The sequence below is a fragment of the Haemaphysalis longicornis genome, unplaced genomic scaffold (assembly GCF_048455015.1).
Source record: "Haemaphysalis longicornis isolate Haplotype H1 unplaced genomic scaffold, Haemaphysalis longicornis Haplotype H1 scaffold_5, whole genome shotgun sequence".
Classification (NCBI taxonomy): domain Eukaryota; kingdom Metazoa; phylum Arthropoda; class Arachnida; order Ixodida; family Ixodidae; genus Haemaphysalis; species Haemaphysalis longicornis.
Window position 1 is genome coordinate 30,180,192 of NW_027526385.1, and position 27,524 is coordinate 30,207,715.

Here is a 27,524-nt window from a genome sequence, read left to right on the forward strand (position 1 = left end):
GTTGTGCTCTAGCAAGAAAACACCCCTAAGGGTGTTTTCTTTTGTTTTTTCTGCTAGGCTCTAAGGATGTTAGTTATGCAAAGTGATATACACACTCAACAACGTAAGCCATTCACAGTGTAGGCTTCGAAGGGCAGGGAAGCTGCACACCAGGTGCTCCGCTGTAGCCAGCTGTAGTTTGTATACAAGTGTTCATTTTTTTGTGCTTATGTACTGCTGAGAACTGGATGTTTTACTCTTTTTTGCGCTGGTGACAATACGGGACCGCAGCATTGTCAAGCCCTATTTGGAGACCGCTTTCCTGCCGGACTCCGGCCCTCGTGTGCTCTTTAAATGATCAAGATAAGGTTCTTTGTTCACTGAGTTCTTTCAGCGACGTAATAAAAGGAACCAAAAATTGAGCAGCTGTTTTTGGACATTAACACACCTTGAGTGCTCCACAAGAAATTCTTTATTGTGAAATGTAGGCAAAAGCACAAGAGCAAAATTGTTTCAAGCAGGAACACATTGCATGCGGTAGGACGAGATGCTTTCCGATGGAAGCTATAAAGACGTATGCGTGGGGCGAGACGCGAGTTCTTCTTCGTAACTAACTATACCCCCACAGCTGTGAAAAAAAATAATCTATATAGTACGCAATGCCTCACAGCCCATCACTCAGAAACGCTTCTGATAAAGTGGGCCCCGACGAAGATAAAGCTTTTATACCACAGGCGTCTGTAAGGCCTGTTTAGTACCCAGCAAAAAGGTGTAAAAAGCGAGAAGATTTTAAACCCCAAGTGTCGCACATTTGAAACCTTTCTTGGAGTGAATTAAACCCCGTCAGCTCACAGGAGTGCAACGAGACCATGGCTGATATATGACAGATGCTATTGTGATTTACAAGCAGCTTATATAGCTACATTCGATTGACAAAGCAGTTTCAGGCATTCGATAAGATCGCGGTTGGAGGGAGTGACCGGTACGCTTAAACTAAGTTGAACGGTTACACACTTGCGTACAGGGGGGACTAAAAGAAATAGGAACAATGGAGCACACACCCCGCGACGCATGCCGCACCGCCTGGCTGGACTGTCAGTAAACTGCGCGCATCCGTAGTTTTTTCACAGCGTTTCAGAGTGTGGCGTACTATTAGGGGAAGTGCTTGATAAAGAAGCGACGCCGGTCATTGATTTTGAGGCGTCTTTTTTAACACTATGGCGCCACTGAGCATCCTGTTATCTACTACACTCAGCAGCCAAGCGCACAGCAGGCTGATTGCAGCCAGCATGATGCCTTTCAACGATCATCCTGCTCAGTGACAACGCAGGGTGAAAAGATTCCTCAAAATTAACGACGGGTGTCGCTTCTCGATCATGCATTTCCCATAAATGTAGGCCACACTCTCAAACGCCCTCAAAGAAGTGCGCATGCGCGCAGCTTGCTCACTTTGCAGGCAGGTGGTGCAGCATGCGTCGGAGGCTGTACACTCCGTTGTTCTCATTTTTTTAACCCCCCCCCTGTACATCGAAGATATGGTTACAAGCAATTCATTTCGCACGTCGCAAGTACCCTTTTTTTAAATGAAAAAGACGCGGTTGTAAAACCAAACTCACTTCAGTCACACGCCTGGTAACATTCACCATTAACACAGTCACAAAAATAGACGAAACGAGAGATGGAAGCCTTTACGCTAAACGCTTCAATTTGCTTATTTACATCGAAATACAAAGTACACAGGGCTGTAAATATACATTTGTCTGTACTCTTCATAAATGTAAATAATATTTAGCACAGGAATTGCACTTAGTGCGTGCACAAAAGGGGATTCGACCGTTCGAACCGCAACACGTACAAAATTCTTCGCACTTGTAATTTTTCTTGGGGGCTAGCCACGTTTTCTTTGAAATTTTCTTTCTTTGGAGATGTCATCTTATTACCGGTTTGTGCGCTCACTGCAAAAAACCACAATTTAACAGCCCCACCTGCCCGTTACGCCTTTTTCCGAAGACCAGATTGCTGAAAGGGCTCTTCCCGCGGAATCACTCCAGTTGGCTCAATAGACAGGTGGAGCTGCAACGTTTTAATACACCGGCGCAAGCACAATTGAGTTATGTAAAGTGCATGCGCAGTGACACAGATGAATAGCCGACACCATTGATGGGGCGGCCTGTAGCCAGAAGCGAATTACTTATGCAATGAAACAGACGCGTATCCGCATGGTGTAGACCTTCTAATATTTTAGTCTTGATAACATCTTGGCATGTTCCTGGCTGCTCTGCGCACTCGCCGTTAAGTCATCCTTTTGAGTGCGCCAATTGAACAGGGGGTGAGCTCAGCCCAGTGACAAAATGGCGGCTCCTTGAAGGAACAAGCTGAAAAGGTATATTTGCGAACATTTTGTGCAATCCGACCCGTGTTCACGCGGGCTTTAAGAAATGCGTTTCAGAAAACAACGAGAGTGCAGATAACGACTTCTTGCACAGAAGAATGTTAGAATTTGCACTGTACAAAAAACTTAATATTGGTGCCATGTGCAAGCTGGAAGCATACTGCGTACACCAAAATCACAATAGGCTCGTACGCGCCTCGTTAAAAAACGTGCCTCGTAAAAATCACCATCAGAATCACTGGATCATAGCTCAGTGAGAATTGTGCTAGCATACTCCTATAGCACGCTCAAAATAACAGACACTTACACGTACATGGACGAATAGCTTCGCGCACACCCCCACCCCACTCAAAAATCAGTGCTAGGGAGTTCTGTAAACATGTATGCGAAGACAAACCGTTACAAAAGACCACGTTTTAACACTTAGGAAGTTGGGGCCAGTCCCTAGAGGCGAATAGGAAACGTCCTTTTCGCACGAAGAGGTATCGTACGCTGTTCTGACACTCGCTCTTATCACGATGATACATACATTACAAGCTAACACAGTCAAGATAGCAAATCACATTTTTGATCTCGTCGGCTCAAGTCTTGGCGACACGTGAGTAGCACACGTGTAGGATATCGACAGCACAACACACATTAAGTATGCACGGCTGACGGTGTCGCGTTCGTGAGAATATAAAGGATCAAGTAAGTTAAATTTTATGTACATTAGTTAGTAATACGAAAGGGAACAGGCATGTGAAATTGAGGGGGTTTGCATAAGTGGCGTGTTAAAAATATTATTAGCGCTGCGAAGTAATACGAAGCAAGTGGCCGTCTGCGTTGCTGCAGTGACCGAACGGATAAACAACTATGCTACTTCAGCTGTCATGTTCCTGTGTTGTAAATGTAACACCGAATTATTTAATGAATAAAGTTCGCCATGTACTTTCTTTGTGTTTCTTATATTTTCAAATTTGTTTGCACATCCATAGATCAATAAATAATGGGCGCGATAATATAAGCCGCGATATTAATTGCATTATTTATTTCCACGTAAGTCAAATTACAACATTTCACAATTACAGTAATGTATTACAGAAAGAACTGTTTTTAAATATATTTGAAAAGCCCATTTTGTCAACGTACAATAAGGCATAAAAAATAGGTGATTTGATGTGATTAACTCGGTTTTGTGTATCCCACTTCTTATATTTGTTGCCGTTTCATTTGTCCCTGTCTGTGCATGTGCGAGGCTTGTTTGTGACTGTAAAAATGGTCAACCTATTATTTAATGGCCGAAAGAAAGTGAGTGGCGACATAATGTGGCAAAACATATTTACAAGATGAGGTCGCTTTGAAAGGTGGTCAAGTACCCTGAACCGTTTCGACATGCCTTAAAACTTCATCCACACGAAACAAAGACTGCCGCATTTAAAAACCGCGGGAATGAGGACGGCCTTATGATTGGCACCAAAGCGGTGGCAGCTTTTTTTAGGTTGAGTACAACAATGTTGCGCCACTGAACATTCTCTTAGACGGAAGCAGTTTAACATTTATGCTTACGTCTAGTAAACACGTTTACGTTTCTAGCAAACGTGTAGGCACATATAGGTATGTTGGGTATATCAGAAGCACACAGAGGCGGCAATTTGATACACTGTAGAATAGTTTCGGAGCTCCGAGCTGGAAGTGGGGAATACCCAAAAGGAGCGGTAGGCTATGAAGCAGAGGCCCATATAACAGGAGTACAGTTGCACCTGAACATAGCTACTCCATACACGCAAAGGCCAGTAAATTCGCTACCAGACATCCAACAGCTGTGCTAAACCAAATGGAGCTAATGTGCCCCGAGTGAACAGTTCCTGGAACAGGGGTGTAGGCATGAGGCGATGAACAATAATTCGTCATTGCTACACCCTCTAGTACCTCCTCTCCACGTCCCGCTTCCGAATGTTCAGCTTTCGTTCTACGAGCAGCGCAAATACTTAAATGCTGCCTACACTCTCATGTAGAGTCTTACTTTTGAGCTGCAACCATGAAATGAAGGATTTTTGGCACCAGTGCGGAACATGCAAGGTTAGAAAGTTCCGACCGCTATGATGCCAATGACCCATCAACCAGCTTCCAGCGCGGGTATTACTTAATCATTCACACCGTGGTTAGGAGATCTGCGTCAGCTGCATATCACTCAACCAGAAGTAGCAAGGCGACACAGCGTACAAACCACAAGTCCGCAACACTGACCACGCTGCCAAAGGAAAACACGTGAAGAGAACATCAGCAGTTGTGCTTGATTGAGTCCAAGACTCTTTGGAAGCAGGGCGTGCGAAGTTGCCTTCTCAAATGTGTTTGTACGCCTTGAGCGACGACAGGACGATGTATAGGACCCAGAGGAGCAGCATGAAAACGGCACTGCCGATGGCGGCACCGCGCGGACCCCCGAGCTCCGCCTTGCCGAAGAAGGGCAGCTTTCGCCGCAGCATGAGCAGCGCTATGCACGTGATGGAGACGGCACAGTAGATGCTGACGCTGAACACCAGGGAGCCGGATGGAACCTTGAAAGGCTGACCCTGCGTCACGTGATACACGGTTCAAAGACCGATTCCAGCCAAAAAGCATGCATGTTAGGGTTCAACGCAGAAAAGCTCACACCACATAAGTCACTGCCGTATCCCTATACGCATTGTACAAGAAGCGCGTCTCTGCATCTTAGCTGCATTAGGCTCACGAATGCTCTCACGCTAAGAGCTGTATCTTTGCATTACCTTAGAGTACGGACTACTGTCACAGAGTATAAAGCACTGCTTGAGGTCGATACGCTACCGCATGGAGGAAAGAAAAGGTAAATAGAGGCCCTGACGTAACGTTCTGTGAAGCCGCTACCGCTATTCCGAGATGTTCCCTGGGCTCCCTACCATTTCCCATTCTCCTCTGCTGTGCACCGCCTTCTGGGTCGCAACTTCCGTTCAAAGAGAGGCTGATAACACACGTTGGCGTGCACGAACGCAGAAGAAACCCACTGACGTTTTGAAATCTGTTGCAAATCAGCCGTACAAGTCTTCTCCGCCGCAAATTTTGTTCGTACCCAAAGTTCAGTCTGCACACCGTAAAAACTTTGCAATGACATTCAGCCATATCGAGCCGCCTTCGCTATGAAAAATGGGCAACACTGTCCGTGGATATCTATAAAATGACGCAACTTCCTCAGTACTTTCTGCAAAGCCTTGAGGATACTATACGAGTCTCTCCTGAGTATTTTCTCCACGCGCTACAGAATTTCAAGATTTCTTTCTGGATACGCATGAAGCATGCATTGACAGTTCGTTTTGTCCTTCCGTCGACACTGCACCGACAATAATTGCGAATCTTGAACCCCACTGACCTTGGAGTGCCAGTAGATGGCCGCCATAACCCACGGAAGTCCGAGCCCGAGGAATACGTTGACTGAGTTGCTTCCGGTCACGTTTCCGATGGCGTTATCGGCGTACTTCTCCGACCGCGCAGCCCCCTTGGAGGCAAACAGGTCTGGGAGCGAAGTTCCCAAAGCGACGAACGTGATGGCTGTCACGGTGTCCTTCAGTCCCACCAGGCAGCCGAAGATGCCGGCCATGTCGCCGATGATGGCCGTGAGCAAGCCGATGGCGCCGAGGGACACGAAGAACGTCAGCCAGCCACCCAGGAAGCCCACAGGCGGAACCAGAGAAAAGATTACCTGCAGTGGGCCGAAAGCCATTCCAATAGAAGTGTCTATTAGCTGGCAGCAGGTTGAACTCCCAAGCACCATGCATGCGAAGTAAACGAGTGTTTTAAGGGAATCCTCGAAGGACTTTATGACCATTCGGAGTCTACATTCGATGAAAGATTTCTTGACCACACAAGACCTCCATTGTTGAAAAATACTAAGAGAGACACCGACCACAGAAGTTTACAAATGCACACAAGTGACCTGCTTGCTTTGCTAATGTTTTGTAGTCAGTTTGCGTTTTGTAGCTGTCACAGATTTTCCTGACCAAACAGACTTCCTGGTAATTTTTAATTTTATATTTGTTGGCTTGAAAAGACTGATGTTGCAGCCGACACGCGAACAAACCACGCAAGTTTCTGTCCTTCAATATTATCTGCCCTCTTCTCACCTATTTCTGTGCTTGTAACCTTTTAGGTTGGCTAGGTCTTTAATGAAGCGCCAAAAGCGGTTGTAAATAACATGAACGTATATTCTGCAGATACTCCTGTTTTTTATTTTACCACAGAGGCATTGATTCCGTCCCTATAATATGTGTACAGATCCGAAACCAACTTCAACAAGAGTATCAAGCATCTGAGCATTAAGGACGTGCTCCGCAGACTCCTTTTTTATGATCACACACCAGGTTTTACGAGGCCATTTCGCTGTTCCGATTCATCTCACGTATGATTAAGGAAACAGGGTTGTAATCAGGAGCGTGAAGTACGAAGTAAGCTGATACCCGTGCTACACGATCATTTGGAAGGACATTTCAGCCGAATGGCCTTCGAAATTTCAAATGTCATTCGAACTGGAAGGAGTTCTGTCGATCTACAGACCATACGCAAAGGCAGTTGAAAGTTTCCGCATTCGCCCGCCATGTTTTGGTGTCGCCACTGCTGCCAGATTTTGTTCTTGGCGATAATTTAATTTTAGAGTTAAAATGGGCAAAAAAGCAATTATTAGTGATGAAATTGATAATGATCTACAAGCGCGCACACAATATGCACAAGGCAGCCAGTTTCTTTTTGTCTTTTTTAGAACCGCCGGTGTTGAGAGCACCAAGTCACATCGTAATCGTTGAGCGAGTGACAGAAAACGAAAACAAGTGAAAAAATATGAAGATGTTGCACTTCGAACACGATGTTTTACTCGTAAATAATTGTTTTTGTTATCACGGCTTGCAGAAACTGAGCCCAAGGGTACGACCGTTCGTGTTTCAAAGGTCTTTGAGACTCTTAAAAGTCAGATGTCGTGCTCCTTTGACTCAAATGCCATTTTGACCAAATGCCTTTGAAAAACATCGTGTAGCAGCTCAAAGGTGTCATTTGAGTCAAATGAAATTCGACTCGAAGGCCTTTGAAACGCTCGTGTAGCAGGGGTGTAAGAAAGCCATGCAGTTCACTCGGGTGGCCTCCGCTCCTCGTACTGATCATTATTATGGCGTGATGCACCACTGAAGATGATGCCCATCAGGCGTCTTTAAACGCCAGAGTACCTCTGACTGCGAGCCGTACGCACTGCCCGCTCACCTTCCAGCCAAAGGTGATGAAGTGCATAACGTAGTCGACGTTTTCGGCGTTTTCGATATCCCCGCCATTGACGTTCATGGCGTCCTTGATCTGCTCAGCCCAGTTGGCCGAGTGCAGCCGCAGCTTGTCCACGTTGGTGTTGGTCATCAGCATTAGCCGATTCACGATGGTGTTGAACTCTGCACGCCAGACGTGTACAGTCTATCAAGGGTGAAGGAATTGTTTGTACGGCAAAAGGAAACAACTGCACCAAAAAAGGGTAAGCCACTTCCACGCGTTCTATTGAATGCCAGCCACCCTGAGACGTGAAGGTACCTACAGCGGCGAACTAGGGCTCTTGGCGATGGCCGGAGAACGAAAGAAGCCTAGAAGGCTCCTGGTAATCTACATACACTGCGAAATACGGAGAGATACCCTACCCAAGGGCCATACCAATGCTAGTGAAAGTAATGGATATACCAGTTCTCGGAGAAAATTAATCAGTTTTAGCTGCATGGGAAAGACAGGCACAGTTCCAGAGTGGGCTACCTTTATTTTTTTGTGGAGCATCTGTCAGTCACGTGGACATGAACACACATGCATTCCCACACACACAGGAAAAATATTTATGTGTATGTCCCATACCTTCGTCACTGGTGATGGTAATGGTGGTCTTGGTGAGATGACCCAGGCCTGATCCAGGCGAGGCGTCGAAGAGCTCAATCTCGAAGTGCTCGTCCTTCTCGGACACGAAGTCATCTATTATGGGGATGTCGATGTTCTTGAGCGTCTCGCCGTGCTCGAACACCAATTTGCCCTCGCCGCCGACAAAGTCTTCGCCCTCCTTCGCTGTCTGGCTGCGGGTGCGCCAGTGCACGTACGCCATGCCGTCGGCCCCCTTGGTCCGAATCACGGCCACCTGGGCCATGCCCACGCTCTCCTTGACCAGCAGGCCACGACGGCGGAACTCGAAGATGCCGGGCTCTGCACGGCGGCGGTAAAGCATTAAAAATGAAGTAGGAAGGAGCAATTTATTGACGGAGGAATGGCGCGTGGAAGTTATGAAAAATTTCCCGGTGTACCTAAGTTTGCTTACGCCCTTTGACGGTGAAAGCCTGGCGATCCTTATTTCCGCCCACTGCCGACGGGGCGTTTCTACTTCCGATTATACTATTGTGCAGGGTACCTTTTATATACACGTGTATTCGTCTACACACAGAAGCCACGTTGTTTTAGCGTCCAACTTTTACCATTTTAGTGCTATATCGAAGCCGTCTCACACCACCAAATTGCCCCTTTATCTTTATCCTTACGTTAGACGTAATTCATCTTACGTCCAGCTCAATTTACTGTAATTCATGTACTTCCAATTAATACACCTTCATCTTACCTCATTAATCACTACTATCAATAGCCTTAATCAATCACGTATTAACTGTGGTAACCATATGTCCATATTTTATACATGGCTGCTGTGCTTTGGTTCCCTTCTGGCATTCAGGCTTCCGCTTATTTAGAAATCTCTCTGTATTCAAAGTTTTCTACGGACCAAGTGCAGTGCGGGGAAATCGAATCACCGCTTTCAGCGAGGTGCTGCTTATAACAACGCCAGTCTCTTGTCCTGGAGACTTCGTTATAACAAAAGTTGATATTTGAATCGTATCGGAAAAATCAAGTCTTCACATTCAATTACAGATTCGTCAGTGATTTCTTACAGACACCAGCGTGAGCACCCACGAACAGGACCACTCACGGTCGTCGTCTATGATGGTGATCTCCATGACGGACTTCCGGCCCAGGGCGACCTCGGCTCCGTCCCCTCCGGCGGGCAGCGACAGGCGCAGGAAGAAGGTCTCCTCGGGCTCCCACTGGTTGTCGTCCACGATCTGCACTGTGACGCGTCGCTGCGTCTCGCCCGCCTGGAACATGACCATCTGGCGAAGCTCCATGTAGTCCTCGCCCGCCAGCGCAGTGCCGTCGATCGTCTCCACTCTGCGATGGCAGTTGAGACGGGAACGGTGTGACAGAGCCTCAGAGATGCTCAAGGAGGGACACAGCGAAGGGACAGGCTCAGTAGCCTTCACTGACGCGCAGCGCGAGCATTAGTAGCAGCAGAACTAAACATGAGGACCCGTGGTCCAAGTGGGGGAATGGGTGATTATGAACCGGGTGATGATCTACACAGGCAAAAGAATATAAGCTGCTACCGAAAGAGTTCTCCATGGGCGCCGTGAATTCGTCTCTTTTCACTGACGGTTCGGTCCTGGGAGTCGTAGCTAGGCAACAATGCGGACACAGAATTCACAGCACCCGTGCTATTCCACTTTTAAGAGAATAAGTGACTGTTTTATAAATAGTGTCTGTATCCAATTGTGCCGATCCGAACTCATTTGATCTTTGAACCAACGTTCCAAAGGCCGAAAATTATTTCGAGACATCAGAAAGCGCCCTAAGGTACGTCTTCCAGATAGAAAATACGTTTTACAGCGTTCGCATTGCTTTTGTTGCAGTTGTCTAGAAAGTTGCTATTGAATTCGTCCGCCCATCGCTGCAACTGAAAGGAATTGTCCCGTCTATTTCTTTCTAGGTCCCTGTCCGTTTTTCGCTGATAAAATGGTTCCAAGGTAACACCAACTAGCCCAACTTTCAGCCTTAACTGAAAGGAAGCCGGCTAACAGCTACAATAGTGCTCGAATGATCATTCAAACACTCAAACAATGTCCGAACCAAGATAAGCAAAGAAAGTCTTATGAGCAAGCTTCCAAGTAATTTCATGGGTGTAGGGAAGTCGAGTATACGACACACAGTACCTTTTGACCACCAAATCTAAATACTGGGTCCGCTTGTCCTGGAATCATCTTAGTTTTGAAAACAACTTGGCGAGAAGTGTTGCAGGGCCCCTTTAAGGACAAGCTAGCGACAGCACCCACCTTCAGGTGGTGGGGCACGCTTCTAAATTATTTAATGGATGTAGCAAGTAGGATATTTGACTTGGAGTACCTTTTGACCAGCTAATCTAAATACCGAGTCCGCTTGATCGGAAATCATTTAAGTTTTGAAAAAAAAGTTGACAGAAAGCGTTGCAGGTCCCCTTTAAGGACAAGCTAACGACCGCACCCACCTGCAGGTGGCGGGGCAGTCGAGCTTCCCCTTCCTGCGAATAACCACGTCCACCTTGCCGGCCTTCTCCAGGACCGCGCACGAGCTGGCGTTGAACTCGATCGTGGCCACGTTCTTGTTCTCGGGTTCCGGCACGGGCTTCAGTAGCTTGCCCTGTTCTACTTCGTCTGCCGGCTGGAAGGCGGAGAAAAAGTGCACCAAGGCATCGGTATAGAACGATCTCCGCAGGATGGTTTTTTTGTGGCTGTTTCATTAAACTTCTTTTAACCACAGAATATAATGAATATTCATTTACACGATGGAGGGATCAAAATAAAATCAGAAAGGTCGGATGCAGAAAATAAACTACGGCAAGAGAAAATAAATTGCGCAAGAGAGGAACGGCTGCAGGACAATGAAAGAGTACCTTGTTCTGCACAAGAAACAAACAGGCTGGTGATGATCATGATGATGATCGTGATGGACGCCTGCCTCCAAGAGAAGACTTATTCGTGCGAGTAGATTCGTTTTTATGTGCATGTGTTCATACTCGACGACCAGAAGTGTTGAACTTCTAAGAATGCTTCCTATCAACAACACTGTTCTCTCACAAGCGTTATAAGAATACAGACACAAGCTGGAACTCCTGAATTTGGGAATGTGGCACAGGAGATTTGATTTTGTGTTTAAAATCAATGGGAAGTTGCGTGTACGTCAGTTTTTGGTAAAGCGTTAGACCATAAGTCATTGTTTATTTTTTACTCAATCGTATAGCATAATGATTATGTCCTTTGTCGAAGCTATGGATTACTGCTCCACTGAAAGAACCATGCTAATAGCAAGAAATGCTTTTACTCTTCGGCACACTACAGGTAGGTTTCCATGTGAAAGTGCGCGCAGCGGCCATCGCAGACAAGCCATTTATGCCTGCGAAACAGAATTTAAGGAAGGTAGTATTGAGACACGAAGTACGTAAGAAGATACACATCGCCCCGGCAGAAAGGGGATGCCATCAACAATCAATCAGATGAGATGGCTTACCGAGACCCTCTTCCTGTGCGCATGCATATTTTCTTGTGCTATCCATGTCACTAAAGACGTTTGTGCTTTGCTGAACAGTCGTATAAGACTGGTGGAGACAAAAGTTTCAAGCGAAAGCCAGACAAAAAACAATTTAAGGGTATGAGGTAATTCACATTTAAGCCAGCACCGAAATCTGCGCAAGTGTCGAACTCTCTGCTATGTATTGAGTACTTCAATGACTGTGCTCACCTTTGCGTCAGCTTCGTCCTGGGCGGCCAGTGCGAACATCTCACGGACTTCTTGGTCCAATTTCTGCGATAATTCAATCGAGACAGTGCTATTGTAAAAAAATGAATTGAACACCATCCGGGTACATTAGGAATGCGTGAGTATGTCGTCCCTACACTGACGGACGGCGGTGAGTTATATGAACACGTGCTCTAACGCCACTGCAGTCGTCTGTACCTCAAGTTGCCCCAAGCAAGGCAGCCTATCGCCCGTCGTATTATACGTTTTCTAATGGGGGAAACAGGGACGTCCAGTTCGGCCACTCATCGGCGGTTGGGCGCGCGCCGGCGGACGTACCCAGGGTGCCTTGATGCACGCGCCCTCCGCTCCTCCGTTCGGGAGAGTGTGCATCCAGGTACCCTAGACGTGTCACCAGGTCACTCTGCAAATCGTATGTTGACGCAGGCCAAGCCGGAAGCTCGCCGGAGGTCTAGTAAATTGGGAAGGGTAGCAAGGAGCAACAGGGGATGCGCATTGACTGATGTCCCATTGTCTCCACGCAGTTATCTCGGCGGGCTCTCTCCACTTTATTTTCGTTTTGTGCCATCGGTCGTGTTGTTATAGAACGACGCGTATCGACGAGAACATTTTCCAGACATGCCGCATCGATTTCTTATGCGATAGAAAGCGATATGCGCAGCGTACGCAGGACGAAAACAGAGCAAGTTAAACGCCATTTATGTATCCCCATTCCAAAGATTCGACTTGCTGAAAAAAGAATTCCCGAAGGAAGAGTACTTTTTGAGGAAACGTTTTTTAACAGCGAAATTGTTTTTGGTTGGGGTTTTTACGGGACGACATGTGCTACCGTGGTCGCAGTGATGTGGAGAGGGCACAGCCTAGCGAGGAGGAGAGGAAGCGCCAAGCACACGTGCAGCAAGGTTAGAGAATGCTTGAAGGAGACCCTTATATAGTCAAAGCTTTCCTAAACTACTAAATCTGGTGGCAATGCTTATACTTGTCAACAGTCCTGAGCAAAAAGAAGGCATAAGTGTATTTGAGGCTACAGATCAATACAGAAGTGACCAATGTGTTGTTCTTTTCTTTAAAAATACGTATCTGTTTGAATTTTCCGATAGCAAGTAAAATATAGATCCTGAAAAAAAAAAAGGGCTCGTGGCGCCCCCTGGTAGCAGGGTTCAAAACTTCAAAAGTAACAAAATGTTGGAGTAGATAGCGTGAGCCGTGGAACACGGCAATAATGAATTGGCGCTAACGGGAGTCAACTTGCTGGCTTTACGAAGTTATATGAAGCTTAGCATTGCGATTAACAAATACCAGGTAGCTTCGCTGTTAACATCGGCGATCGCCACGTTAAGACAGTGAAGCCGGAATAATTTTTTTAACTGGGGTATCATTCTTCTGCTTACTACTCGAGTTTTGACTTTAAAGGTGAGTTTCTACCAGCGTTAACCCCATGAATATCACAAACCGGAACAGGGCATGTGCTGTAAGCAAGCAATAATACGACGTAAGCATGCCTTAAACGAAGCGGGCTGCTTTAACAAGCTGCAGCACAGCTGTCCTTCGCTAGACGCTGCCCGAGCAACAGCAGCTGGGTGCCTGGCTTGAGTACGACGTGTGGGCAGGCTGGAACTACGCCACTCCCTTGAAACCTGGGACGTCAGTGCCGAATCGTCTTGAAGGACAAGAATTTTACAGTTCCTACGGGATTCTGGAATTGAAAAACTTATTCAGTCCTTCAGGAATAAGAAGTGACATTTGCTGTATATTCGCGGCATCGTCGTGCCTAGAACCACTAAATAAGCTACGCTTAAGAGTAACGACACTGACGCACGGTGGAAGCCATTTTGGTGCTTGTCGTCAGGGTGGCCAGCTTTACGCGCCCTATTGCAGCTGACACTGACGGGCGGCATTGGTCCGGACGCCGCTTGGCGACCATGACAGCTGTGTTTACTTTTCAAAGATTTAGAGACAGCACGCCGAGGCGATAGTGTCAGGCTTGGTTACGCTAGGGTAGCTTATTTAGTGGCTCTAGGTTACCCTAGAGCCACTAATTAAGCTACGCTTTTCTAGCGGCTGTAGGTTACGCTAGACCACTGTCGTTGTTTTCCAGCGGGAAGCGAAGCAGGCGTTTTCCACCTTCCAGCCTGGTTGAAACAGCCCAGGACAGAGCAACACGGCATCACTACCCTGTCTGGTGGCTTAAAAACTCACTCTCAACATATCATGCAGGCACACTGCGCTCCGAAAATCACGACTTATCGAAGAGCGCGCATGCGGAAACACAGAGGAACCAAATTGTCAGCGCCCATGGGTCTTCCGGGTAAACAAATGTCACATGACGCGGTTCGACCAATGGCCCCTGCCAGCAGTATACAACAATTAGAGAGAAGAGTGCCGATACTCTGAAACTTAGCTGATCTAATGGCTGTAGTCGTACCCATAGTGTTACTTTTTATAGCGGAGCTGCTATGCAGTAAATCTTTTGTTTTTTTTTTAGTTTGCAGCACGACAAAATCCGCATCCTCCTCACTTTGGTACAACCTCTCCCTTCGGCCACATGTTCGCTTCCAGCGCTTCATATTTTGATATAAGGTGGCGTATAATACCAAAAAAAACTGTGGTTGATTCCTCTGTCATGGGAAAGATAAAACACGAAAGCGAAATGTGCAGCGAAATCTGCAGCTGAGCATGATTTGCGCGTCGGCGGCTGTCTTGTGGGTGTGCTTGGCGAGCGACGTCCTGCTGGCGGCTCGCTTCGGCAAAGGTGTACTGGCTCAAATGCCGTGACGGATATGACGTCAGTGAAATCTTGGTGTATCGCGGCATAAAACACTTTCGTGTTAAAATACAAAACCCAAAAACGAACAACCTGAAGCATAACGTACTTTTTAGTACTACAGGTTGCTTCCCCGCAAGAACCTGTGTGCAAGGGTGCACCCTTTGCAGGCCGCTTGCAATTTTAACAATACATTCTTTGATATTACGATTTTCGTGCCTCCCGTCCGCAGAAGAACCTGCAAACTATGACAACGCGTTTGACGTGCCATCTGCTGTGCTGCTCCGCAAGCAGCACTTCCTCCTCGCCAGACAGTGACATTAACGCGCCGCCCGCCTGCGCTGTCCCAGCCCAGCGGAGTCACCTCCTCTCATACTTTTTTTCTCCGTGGACCAACCAATAATCCACAAAAGGTGGATTACCCTGATAATCCATCTTCACAGAGGGGAATGGTACTTTTGATATTCCCTCCCACGTTGCCATGCACCGTTAACTGAGAATTTCCCCTTCTGCACAGCTGCAGCGGGAGATGCTGATGCGAAACTCCCATTAGGGATGTTCCTTTCACTAGAATGAGCGAGCACTTGACACCTTCGAGGCACAGGCCTCAATCATCGGAGACCCCAGACCTCCATCGGTAGATCTGGGGACCCCACCACAGCTCCGTTCTTCCTTCCTCCACGAGATGGGGCCCAACCTGTATTTTTAGAGGTACGTTAATTTATGCCAGAAAGAATGTACCGGCACAAACATTCCCCCTTGCTCTGCACATTTCTCACTCTGAGTTGTTTCTTTTTCTTGCTGTTCCTTCTAATATTTCCCTATTTGCCCGCTTAAATTTAGTTGGCTGATTAGAATGCAGTGTAATTTTTCTGCTTGGCGACTTCTGCTGCTTGTGCTGAATCCTAACGCAGCGCCCCCTTCCTGCGCCAAGCGGCCTGGGTGACAAGCGGCCCATCCCTACGCAGACACAGCACTCACGTGCTGCAACTTCTCGTTGATGCTGGGCCTGGTGCGCCTGCCTCCGGTCAGGTCCCGGATGGCGCCCACCCGGTACCACATGCGCGTGTGGTGCTGCTGCTCGGCCAGCTTGGCCGCCGCCAGGCTCGCCGCGTCCTCGTCCGTCAGCCCCGGGTGCTTGCGGATCTCCTGCTCGCGCGTGGGAAAGAAAAAGAGGTTAGACATAACACTCTCTGGCAACAGCTTAGGCTTAATGCTCTGTGAGAAGAGGTTGAGAAGACATTAGGCCTCATGTGCTTTGAGAAAAGGTTAGGCCGAATACTCGTTGCTAAAAGTTTAGGCCTAATGCTTTGTTGGAAGAGCTGAGGCTTAACACCTTCTGAGAAGACGTTAGTCCTAAAGCTTTTTAAGAATCGGTTAGGCCTAACGCTTTCTGAGCAGAGGGTAGGTCTAACACTGTTTGACAAAAAGTAAGGCTTAGCGTTTTCTATGGCAGAGAACTTAAGGCGGGCGCTGACGAGCGCGGTTAAAGCAAATAAAAAAAACAGCCCCAAACAGCCTTTGTTCAGGAAACTGATGACAGAAATATTTGTCCAAGCTTGTTGAAATATGGTACATGGAACATTTTGTATGGTTCCTCACACGATCGTAAACATCCGCATACGCGCTAACTTTCGGTGGGAAGGCATTGAAATTACGCACCATATCGGCGGCCCATAGCTTTGGGTGTAAAACCCTCGTCTCGTTGTAAAAAAGGCACTTTACTTGAAGCGTCGCTTTACTGAAAACATACTTTTGTGGTGCAGGTCTGGAGTCCTTTCTCCATCTCACAATCTGTCCCCATTCGAGTGTATTGAAAGCATATCGTACCGTTTGAGCAAAGCATCACTTATAAGGAAATTAGTTTCCTCTCCCCTGAACTTTTCTGTTATGTGGGTTTAGTATAACATATAGCTCCTACAGTCAAATGATATATAAGCCTGTTCGCGTGAATGGCCAGTGGCGCCCAGTTAGACTAGGCAGTTACTGGAATCTTCCATCTCCGCAGGAACCATCAGCCGTAATTACAATAATTGGTAGCAAACTGGAAAGTAGCGGGGAAAGATATAATAAGCAGAAAAGCGGTCATCACGTGGGTTCTGGTGTATTGATCAGTATACCTCAGAAAATCTTTTTCCTTAAAAAAACATGTCCAATCAATAGTGTAGCCCTCCAGCATCAGGGAAAATGTTTTTTTCCGAACCAGGACAGGAGTGCTTGGAGGTCAATGAAATAGGCCTTTGTCCTGCAGTGAAGTTAATATGATGATGATGATGCTGCTGTTGATGATGATTATGAAAAGAAATTTGCACTCCATCTGCACACCACAAATTTAGGTCATCATCATTATCATGATGATGGCTACAGCGACTACAAAATATAGTAATCCCTCATTAACTTGAACTCTGATATATCGGATATCTCGAAATATCGGTTAAGTTGAAACTTTTTTTCGCCGTGCCTCCCATAGCCGCCATGTATTTGTCTCAATTTAACTCGAAATTTCGCTCATCTCGAAATTTTCAGCGAATTTTAGGACTTCAAACTGAAGAGGGATAAGAGGGATTATTGTACATATTATGATAATAATTACTGGACCACACGTATTTATCATCCTAATTAATTTACCCGTTTACTATAAGCATGCTCCGGGGTGACGATGATGACGATGACGACGACGACGATTATGATGAGTACGATGATGATGATGACGGCAATGACGAGATTGGTGGTGATGTTTGCGGTAAACGTCGGGGCATACTGAACACTTTCTTTTAAGTTGCCGCAGCTTTTCCTCGATGCGACGCACGCACCTTGAATACACGTCTAATCGGCTTAATATCCCGTTATCTCCCACCGTCGTTCTTTCCCTGGGTGCTTCCGTCGTAGGAGTTTGCCGCAGAGATGTTTTGATCGCCTTTCACTGGTTTGTTGCGGCGACAGGCCGGATGCCCTGCTATACAGCTATATATTCGTAATTTTTTTTTCTGACAATTCTGTTATATCCAACGATTTTTTCTCTGCTCTCAACCTTTTCTCTTACTTTACTCTTTTTTTTTCTCTCTAAAATAAACCGGGTCACAGCCTAATCACTACAGGCAGCTTCTTGGCCAATCTTCCGCGTGGGTATCCACCATGATTGAAGGTCCCAGCAACCAACCAACTGACATTGCGGGGATGTCGGTTCTTCACCACGTGCGGCTAAATGGCGCTTACACAAGTTATTTTCGATTCAAGATGAAACAGGCCGCTTCCCCCTGTGACGTGCGCGAGGACTTGAACCACGTAATATGTGAGTGTACGCTGTATAGAGCAGCTAGAACGTCCCTTTAGTGTCCTTGGGTCTTCAGCTTTCTAGAGGACTAAGTTCGTGTTAGGCCCTTGGTCGAACTCTAAACGAGCATCTCGAGTGACAAAAGCTCTATTGTCTTTCCTGCGAAGCACAGGACTTTATCAGACTCTTTAAACAGGACTCTATTAACGAGCGCATCATCTTCATCACAGTCATTATCATCATCTCTTCATCGATTTAATTTTTTCATTCATCTGGTGTAGCAAGATAGGCCCCTTGGCCAGGCTAACCTAACCAGTATCATTAAAGACTATCTCTCTCTCTCTCTCTCTCTCTCTCTCTCTCTCTCTCTCTCTCTCTCTCTCTCTCTCTCTCTCTCTCTCTCTCTCGCGTACAGACATTACGCACTCGTGCACAGTACTCTTCGTTCAGAGCCTGACCCGTATGAAGTCGAGCAGGTTGTCCCGGTTGAGCTGGCCGTCGGGGAAGAACTCTCTGCGCGCCGCCGGGGAGCCCGGTGTTCCAGGGCCGCCGGCGGGAGCGACGGCGTTGTTGGCCCCCTTGGAGTAGTCCGTCGTGGTCTGCAGCTCGAGCTGCTTCTCGGCGCTGCGCTTCCTTGCCCCCGGCCAGAAGATGCCCGTGTCCGCGGCGTACGCCAGGAACACCTGCGTCGGGGTTGAATTTGTTGGCGTGAACAGGGCCTAATAAAACGCACTGATAATCGGCGAGTCAATGTCACCTACTCTTGCCCCGCCACCAAATTAGTATGGAGCTTCCGTAATATTACTCAATAATACTAGTACAACAGACAACGCTTCGCTGCTCCTCACCATATAACGTATCTACTCGCGTAATGATCGCACTTCTTCAAAAAAATTCATTCAAATTTAGGGGTGCGTTTATTACGCGGGGAAAAGTTTTCGCGAAAGCTTTTTGAGCACAGAAAACGCAAGCAAGTTGTGGGTCCAAATACCAAACACAATAAACATAATAAAAACATAATAAAAACTACGGACACCACCGCCACCCGCTCTGTAAATTGATGCAAAATGCGGTGTTTTCATAAATTACCCGACACGCCGAAACCAGGTTTCTGCGAGGTGAGAACAGTTCGACCAATAAGTGGCTGCCACTGTCACAGTGCAGGACATCAAAACAGACATGGGTGCCGATTCAGCAACCTCAGCGCGTTTTTTTTTTCTTTGTCTCGTTATGGTGGCTAGATCATAGTCTCGCGAGTACATTAAGTGTACCTAGTCAGAGTTTCTTTCTCATCAATATTGAACGCATTCTTGCCGATATCGCTATAATATCGGCAAGTCTTCCGCAATAACGTAGCCATGTCAGCTTTGAAATGGAAGGAAGCAGAGGTACGCGCGACCATCACCAGCTAGACTTGGCACACATACGACATACTGCTGCGACAAGTTCAGGGTGCATTCATTGCGCGGGAAATAAAAAAAAAACCGAACTTTGACGAGAAACTTCAGGAGCACGATCATTACGCGAGTGCGATAATTATGCGAGTAAATACGGTACTCTCAAAAGAAGAGGAATCCCTACTCCACCCGCCACGGTGGTCCGCCACCCCCCAGTGGATATGGTGTCGTGCTGTTGAGCCCAGCGACGCGGGTTCCATCCGGCGGGTTCGCCGTTTTTCTAATGCAGGCGAAAAACGAAAAGGCCCGAGTTTCGAGATTTTGGCGCTAGTTAAACATTTGCCCAGGTGGTCAAAATTAACCCACAGCCCTCCACTACGGTGCACCTCATAGACCCAGTGTAGCTTCGGCGCGTTAAACCCCACAATCGAACCGAAGAATCCTTACTGCGACGACTGCAAAGCAGGTTCTTTCCTCACCCTTTTTCTAAAGTGAAGGCTGCCCATTCAAAATATAAATCCTAAAATGGGGAACCTGTCCCCTTCCACCGTCTCAATAGAACATTTTTAATAGCGGAGCTGTTTAGGCTGGGAAATATCCGTCCGTTGCACAAAAAAAAAAATCCTCGAAGTGTGACGGAAAGTGGTGAGGAGGAAAGGCTCCCACGAACCGGTGTTAGGAATGTCCGCCTCAAGAAAAAAACATTGGCCGCGTATCTGCTCCTTTCGTTGCAAATGTCGCCAAAAGACGATAGTCTTTGTAGACATTTGCCAAGGAAATGCCCCCCTTTGATTTCCCGCTCACCTCTCATGCTGTTCCTGTACCGTCGCGCTCATCCCAAGGTAAACACACTAAAGGTTTGCGCAAGGCGCTTTGAATTTACCGCGTTCCACTGCTACAGGCCGGGTTCCTCGATGCCAGCGCTGCAGTACGGCGGAGACGCGCGTGAACGGAGGCGGCCGACTACAAGGTTTATAGAACCGCGTGGCCGTGCTGCACGTGCGTTCCAAGCAGAACGTGGAACCTAGCTAGTGGAAACTTTCGTTGCTCTTGCCGCGTGTTCATATAACGCCAGGAGGCGGCGGTTTTCTGCAGTAGATGTAGAATATCATTTGTTATCCAAAACCCCAGTATCCATGATTTTTTTAATAAAGGAACACTGTAAATATTTCTTGTGTACTAATTTCCTGTCTTATATTTGCGTAATGGCTTGTTCTTGTTCAACAAAGTTAGCAAGTATGAACATATAAACCGGGCTTAGAAGTTTACATTTGGCTGTGAGTATATAATACTATTGCGCAATATCAATTTTACTTTGGCCGGGTGGCTGAATCGAGTTACAGACAGACAGACAGACATACAGACAGACCAAAATTTCTGGGTTTAAGTAGCCCAAGAAAGACTGTCGTCTTTAAAAATGCGGTAAGGGAGGTCTCGGTAGTCGAATTTGGGGCCTCCCTATGCCATGAAACCGGCAGCCTAACCACTGGGCCACCACAAAGGCGCGAGGGTAAGGGGTTTGCAGCGGCCGGGAACAATAACGTGTGCAGCCAGTAGGAAAGAAAAAGAAAACGCTCCCCGTGGCCCCAATCGAAGATTGGTCCCTCCCACTGATTTCCACTAGAGTTGCTGGATGGCGCTGCGAGCTCTCCGACGCGCGGCCGCCAGAAGTTCGAGCGCTCGTCCCGGAAGTCGAGCAAATAACCGCCGTTCCAGCATAGCGCATGGTACGTATGGGCTGGTTTCGCGCGCATTCCGCCTAAAATGCCTGCTTGTTGCGCGGTCAACTGCATAAGCAGACCAGAGAAGTCGTCTGGGAAGACGTTCCACTTGTAGGTATTACAATATTGCGTACGACGTGTGTGATACGCAGCGAAACGCAAATGTCATATCATTGTCGTTTTTAGATGCGACTGCATCTCATTCACTCGCCTTGTCCCTGCATCCGGCATCGTCGGCGTTGTTGTCGGCGTCCGCCCCTCCCCCATTCTCCTCGCCGCGTGAGCTGCGCTCTCCGCCGCTCACCCCCTCTCCTCTCCGATAGCGAACACTCTCTTGCGAGGGGCATTGGATTGGATTCGAATGGATTGGCTTGGATTGGATTGGATTGGATTGGATTTGGATTGGATTAAAGTGGATTGTGTTGCGTCATAGCCGCGGCCGACGCACTGGCGCCGGCGCGTCCCCTCACCGTTATGCGAGCTATAAAACGCGGTGCCTGTGCCGCTCCGCTCCATCGTTCCAGCGCCGTTCCTCCGCTGTTCAACGCTGCAACGTGAACCCCCTATGCGTCGCATCTACACAGGGGTTCGCGTGAGGGGAGGTGGGAGTTTTTAAGCTGTGGCTCTTGTTACGCAGATTCCCTCGCTCTAAGCCGGGTTTATACCGGCGTTGGGTGGCAAAGTGCTGCATGAAATTCTATGAACTCAACATTTGCAAGAAACTGCAGTTCTTTTTGAAGTTTCAACTACTATAAAATGCATTGACACGGCCTTGTCTATCGCAGTTCTTAGATGCTTCCAGTACAATAAACACGCGAAATTCATCTTTGTACATGTGTGCCTGTTTTTTTTTCAATGGCGAGGCGGGAAGCATAATTAAGAATTAACGTGCATGCACTATTGCCAACCATCTCCGGGCATGCGTTGTCAGCAACAAGGACATGTGCACAAACGTTGTGAGTAATTGTTGATTTTTTCGTACAATTGCAGGCCTCTCAATCCGAATGAAAAAGTTCCGTGCGGTCTCCTTTATACTTTCTCTGAAGGTTTCACTGAAATGCCGAATTTAAGCCGTAACCACTAGGCGAATCTAAATCTGGATAGGCAATGCCAGTTTGCATTAGGCACCGCGTGTGTGTCCCTCAAAACTAGCAATAAATGTCTTCATAAGCAAGAAATTTTGCTTCCAGAGAAAAACTTAACGTGGGCGATACCTTGTGTCAGGCAATGAGAGAAAGCGCGTTTTAAATGAATTTACTTTGTTTACACACATATGCTTGAATTCATACTGTAAAGGATTCCGATGCACTGACCTTCAAAGGTAAAACAGGAGAAAGCTGCGCTCAGTCATTTTCAGGTTGTTTTTAAAGACGATAGTCTTTCTTGGGCTACTTAAACCCAGAAATTTTGGTCTGTCTGTATGTCTGTCTGCTGTCTGTCTGTCCGCCTGTCTGTCTGTGACTCGATTCAGCCACCCGGCCAAAGCAAAACAATGCTTGCGCAATAGTCTTATATAGTCACAGCTAAATCTACCCGTCTTGGTCCGGTGTAATGTTGATACTTGTCAACATTGTCGAAGAAGTACAAGACATTACGCAAATATGAGACAACAAATCAATACAGAAGTGATAATTGCAATGTTCCTTTATAAAAATTCAAACATGCTTGACTTTTGCGAAATTAAATTCTTCAACTGCAAAAAAAGAATTCACTCCGCCGTCACCTGCTGTCGCCCGCGCAACTATAGCTTCTGGCGCCATTTTAAGAAATCAACCGGCAACAGTTACGCAAGGTTCCACTAGATAGTTTCCACGTTCTGCTTGCAACGCACGTGGAGTAGGGAAACGCGGTTCTATAAACGTTGAAGTAGGGTGCCTCGATTACCGCGCGTCTTCGCCGTACGGCAGCGTTCGCATCGAGACACCCGGTTTGGAGCAGTAGAACGCGGGAAATTTAAAATGATTTAAGGAAACATTTGGCGTCTTTACCTTGGGAGGAGCGCGACGCAAGAGGAACAACATGAGAGGTGAGCGGTAAAGCGAAGGGAGGCATTTACTTCGCGAAAGCCGATAAAGACTATTGTCTTTTGACGTGATTTGCAACGAAAGGAGCAGATACGCGGCCAATTTTTTGTCGTCACGTAGCAAAACCTCAAATCGGTTCTTCTGTTTCAGGCAGCTTCCTCCGTGTTGATATCGAACTCGCTCAGCTAGTTGATTTTCGGATAAATTTCACGGCTGTTAATTTATTGTAAGACGTGCATCTTCACACGAGTCATACACGAGTCATAAAGTCCACTCGCTAGCATAAATCCCGTTCCAGCTGCGTCGTCTCCTCTCAAACCAAGACCCAAGTGACATTTTCCTTCTCCTTCGCAAAGAAATTCTGCTTCATATTAACGTCGCATGTTTCGGTATAGCATAAGTTGCGATCTGAACGCGATGTGTATCGCCAAAATGCAATAAAGTGAGAAAAAAATGCCAAAATGCGCCAATGGGGTCGCTTATCAGCGGTTGAGAAGCGTAGCAGACGCCCGACTTCCGGGAAGAGCCGTTGAACTTCCGGTGGCCGTGCGCGCGCCCGGCCGCGACAGCGGCGAAGCGCCATCCAGCAACTAAGTGGAGATCAGTGGTTCCTCCCGTTATGAAACCGGCGTCTATCCGATTGAGCTATCATCGCATTCCGGACGCAGTACGTTTCCTTTGAGTACGTAGCGCGGGTGTTGGCTTTGGACTTGGCCGCGGGGCTTGGACGCGGTCCACTTTGAGAGAGATGTGAAAGCCCGCGGACGAACCGATCAGGGCCTGTCAGTCATGGACAACTTATGTGAGGCGGAACAGCCGAGTCTCCGACGAAGGGAGTTGGGCCGTCAGCTCTGCTGTATCTCCAGCCTTGCATCACTTGTGGAAGCTGCGCCATTTTTTTTCACTAATACTACTACTAGTACTACAGAGAGACGGATAGAAAAATATGCGGGAGTGTGGTGTGGAACAGGGCATTGCGTAAACAGATTGATCAAACATGCATACCCTCGTAGGGTGTAGTCAAATGCCGGTAGTCAGTTTAACGAATATTTCAAGGAATCACTTTTTAACGTAAGAAAACACAGTTGGCTAGGGCCATAAAAAATGGGGTGGAATTGCGCACGTGCTTTTCCAAACGCCTTTTGTGAAAGTTTCGTATACCGTATTCCTGTGATCACGTGACGGCCTGAGGGAAGGCGTTTTGCTGCAAGGACATTTAACTAGCCCTACGTCACAGAGGCTTCAGACAGGCTCAAATAACAACAAAACGATGCTGTTATAGCAATATTTAGCATATCAGGTTAAGCGAAATGAAATATTTCCTGGGAAATCAAATATTTCGCATGGTACGGCCAACTACCATCCCACACGAGCGAAGTGGGTTTACCCACGTCCGTCTTCGTACAGAGACGATGAAATCTATGGTCGTTGTAATAATGATGATTATAATGATATTCACCATTTACGTAACTACTATTTAGTTGTACCAGCAACGATACCAAAGTTTAGTGGTATTACATCGCCGTCAATACCCATTCCGGGACATTCCTGCCGAAATGCATCGAGGTTTCTGTTGCTGTGTGCTCTGTTTTGTGGCTCTTAGGTCTGTACATGTAGCTGTGTATCTGTGTCTAGATAGACGCTTAATGTATTTATTTGAAAGAAAAAAAAAGAGTACTGTAAAGATACTGTTTTTAAACAATCAACCTCGAGTGTGATTCAAATGTGTAAAAGTGTACATTTTATTTTCACTGTATTGATTGATATTGGTGTTTATTTTCTTCTCTCGCGGCTTATGAGTGCCTTTGCGTCCTGTATTTACACACTCTGCGTACACTAAGTATTGCACTTGTTTCGCTGAATTGTTAATTAAGTTTGTTTTCCCTGCTGTCTATCTTTATCTGGGCCTCAACTAGCTTCGGCTATTGGCCCAACATTCTGTTGCATATTCGTAATGCGCAAAATTACCTAATAATATGAAATGAAATGAAAAAAAAATACTATTATGATGATAGTGGTGAAACGATGAAGAAATAACCATACCGCTGCTGATGTTCGCAATGATGATGATTGTGCAAGTACCAAGGATGAGTACTAAATTACCTGCTTTGAAAGCAAAATTATTAGGCCTTGTCGAGCAGTTATTTTGAGCAACATCGTGTTTCCGCCCCTTTTTACGCTCTCCTTTCTATTATTATTTTTTTTTGCGTGAATTAGTTGGACAGGCAGACTCGCCACACTTCACATTGCAGATTTCGCCGAATTGCACATCGCCGTGACCGGGGTGTGTGTTTGACAAACCTGACCGCTTAGATGATGATGATAATGATGATGACGATTGCTATTGGTTTCCCCTTTGTAGCGGGGTGATGACATGTCTTCCTACCAAAAAGGACTAATATACCTATGTTTTATACTCTACTAGCGCTGCTTAGGGCAGGCACAAAAACCGCAGCCACACGCAACCATAGGCGAAACCACACAACCGCCCTCTACTGGTTAGCCGAGAACGCTCGTTCGTCCTCTTCGAAATCTGATAACACGGCTCCGCTATACGGCTTCCGTGGCATATGGGTAGAGTCGCGGGTTTTCACGCTAACGGCGTGGGTTCGAGTCTCAGTGATTTTAACGTGTGTTCAAAAGATTATGACTTTTTTTCTCTGCATCACGTTTGCTTGAATCAATTCCGCATTATTTTGGGGAATACGGGTGTTTTGGTTATTTTAAGGTAACTTTAGCCTACCAACCTGCAGTACCGGTAGCCCGAGACTTTCCGAAATGAAAATAGTCCACCCAGTTTCCTTTTTCTTTCTTTTCTTTTTTTTTTAATTTAATATAAGCTGAAATACACGTCCTCTCTCCTATTCCTCTCGGATTCTTCTCGTGTGACGCGAGAAAGAGGCACTCGTGGGGTTCATCTAGGCGGCCAGGTCTGTCAAATACGAAGCAAGGTTGCACCTGTTTCGCGCGCGAGTCACGCACGCCTGTCACGCTGCACGAACTAGACTAACCGTTGTGGCGCCGTTGGAACCGAGCTGTGTTAGCGCGGTTCTAACACACTGGGCACACGCGTCTCGGGGCTTGAGACCCGGGATAAATTATTATACGAACTCAGAGTTATTTCTACAGGGGCAGCCGTATAGGCGTTTCCTAGTCAGCACAGCCAAGTGACGCATGGCGCATGTTTGAAGCTGTGTCCACGTGCATGTGGCCCTCAATTTAATTGCTCGGACAGCTTGGTCTCGTAGTGTAGTAGTTCCGCTTCTGCGAAGCAAACATACTAACCCCGGTTCGAATCCCGTTACCGCTTTTTTTTTCATTTTCAAGGGGGATTGTCATATTTGTATATTAACATTTGTTATCACGCATATAATCTATTTATGAAATCTTAGTGCATTATAAAAGAGATTTCGGGCATTTTCGCTGCCTTTTGGTCAGTTTCAGCTGCTGCTTCTTGTACGTGTTTGCTGGTTTTCCCCTTTTAAATCGGTTTCGGCTATTTCTGTTGAATATTTTTCTACACCGCGGTTTTGAACCATTGCAGGTCCATTCTGGCTGCTATTTATTTCAGTTCGGGTGGTTTTGTATATGCTTTAGGTACGTTTATGCTGTGATATAACCCCCACAAGAAAGCTCAGGTGATGGCTGGCTGTACTGACTAGGAAACGCATATACGCGTACCGGACACCAACAACGCCGTTTCCTCACCCAACGCGGCACTTACGGCTTCCGCCTGGTACCAGTCCGCACGGTACTCACCAGTAGCGGGAAGAAGAGCAGTGTCAAGATGGCCTCCCAAAGCTCGATCTGCTCCGGACTCGAACCCACCAGCACCACCAGCATCCACACGTACGCGAACACGCTGAAGAACGCTGTGATGGCGAACACCTGCACGAACGACGCGGGAGAGACTGGAGGGTATACGTGTATATCAACTCAAAACATCTGCACTGAAACGGCTTGCCCACACCTGCACTGAAACAACAACAAAAAAGACGCTTGATTAAACTAAAGTCGCTCATTTTTAGACAATGTCATTTCCACCTTGTATCCGCTAGTAACGCTTCCGAGCGTGAGGAGGCGGGTGCGGCTTTTTTCGCACTGGCTAAGTTTCGCATGAGAAGCCGAAAACCAAATAATTTATCATCCCTTCATAAAGGAAGTTCAGAGAAGCGCGAAAACTAAAAGTGCGTCCAACCGATCGTTAGACCTCCTAAGACCATAATCGCAAACGGAGAAAGAACCCATGCGGCGATTTTTCGGTCCCAAGGTAAACACATCTACGAACGATCTAACTGTATACCGATGTGTGGTTTACGAGATAAAGGTATACTGTTGCACTCCTCCTTTATGATACATGCGTG

General features: G+C 46.9%; 1 protein-coding gene across 1 annotated transcript in view; it reads right to left on the bottom strand.

Moving 5' to 3' along the window:
* Window positions 1–433: 433 nt before the first annotated feature.
* LOC144138012 (sodium/calcium exchanger 3-like) overlaps window positions 434–27,524 on the bottom strand; it is a 74,802-nt gene continuing 47,711 nt past the window's right edge. The window contains exons 4-13 of the mRNA XM_077670048.1: window positions 26,920–27,048; window positions 18,477–18,701; window positions 15,726–15,893; window positions 11,963–12,025; window positions 10,713–10,885; window positions 9,345–9,583; window positions 8,237–8,575; window positions 7,613–7,791; window positions 5,739–6,068; window positions 434–4,926 (exon numbers count right to left, since the gene is read on the bottom strand). Coding sequence (XP_077526174.1) covers window positions 4,696–4,926; window positions 5,739–6,068; window positions 7,613–7,791; window positions 8,237–8,575; window positions 9,345–9,583; window positions 10,713–10,885; window positions 11,963–12,025; window positions 15,726–15,893; window positions 18,477–18,701; window positions 26,920–27,048 — 2,076 coding nt within the window. The 3' untranslated portion in view covers window positions 434–4,695. The remainder of the gene's footprint in view (window positions 4,927–5,738; window positions 6,069–7,612; window positions 7,792–8,236; window positions 8,576–9,344; window positions 9,584–10,712; window positions 10,886–11,962; window positions 12,026–15,725; window positions 15,894–18,476; window positions 18,702–26,919; window positions 27,049–27,524) is intronic.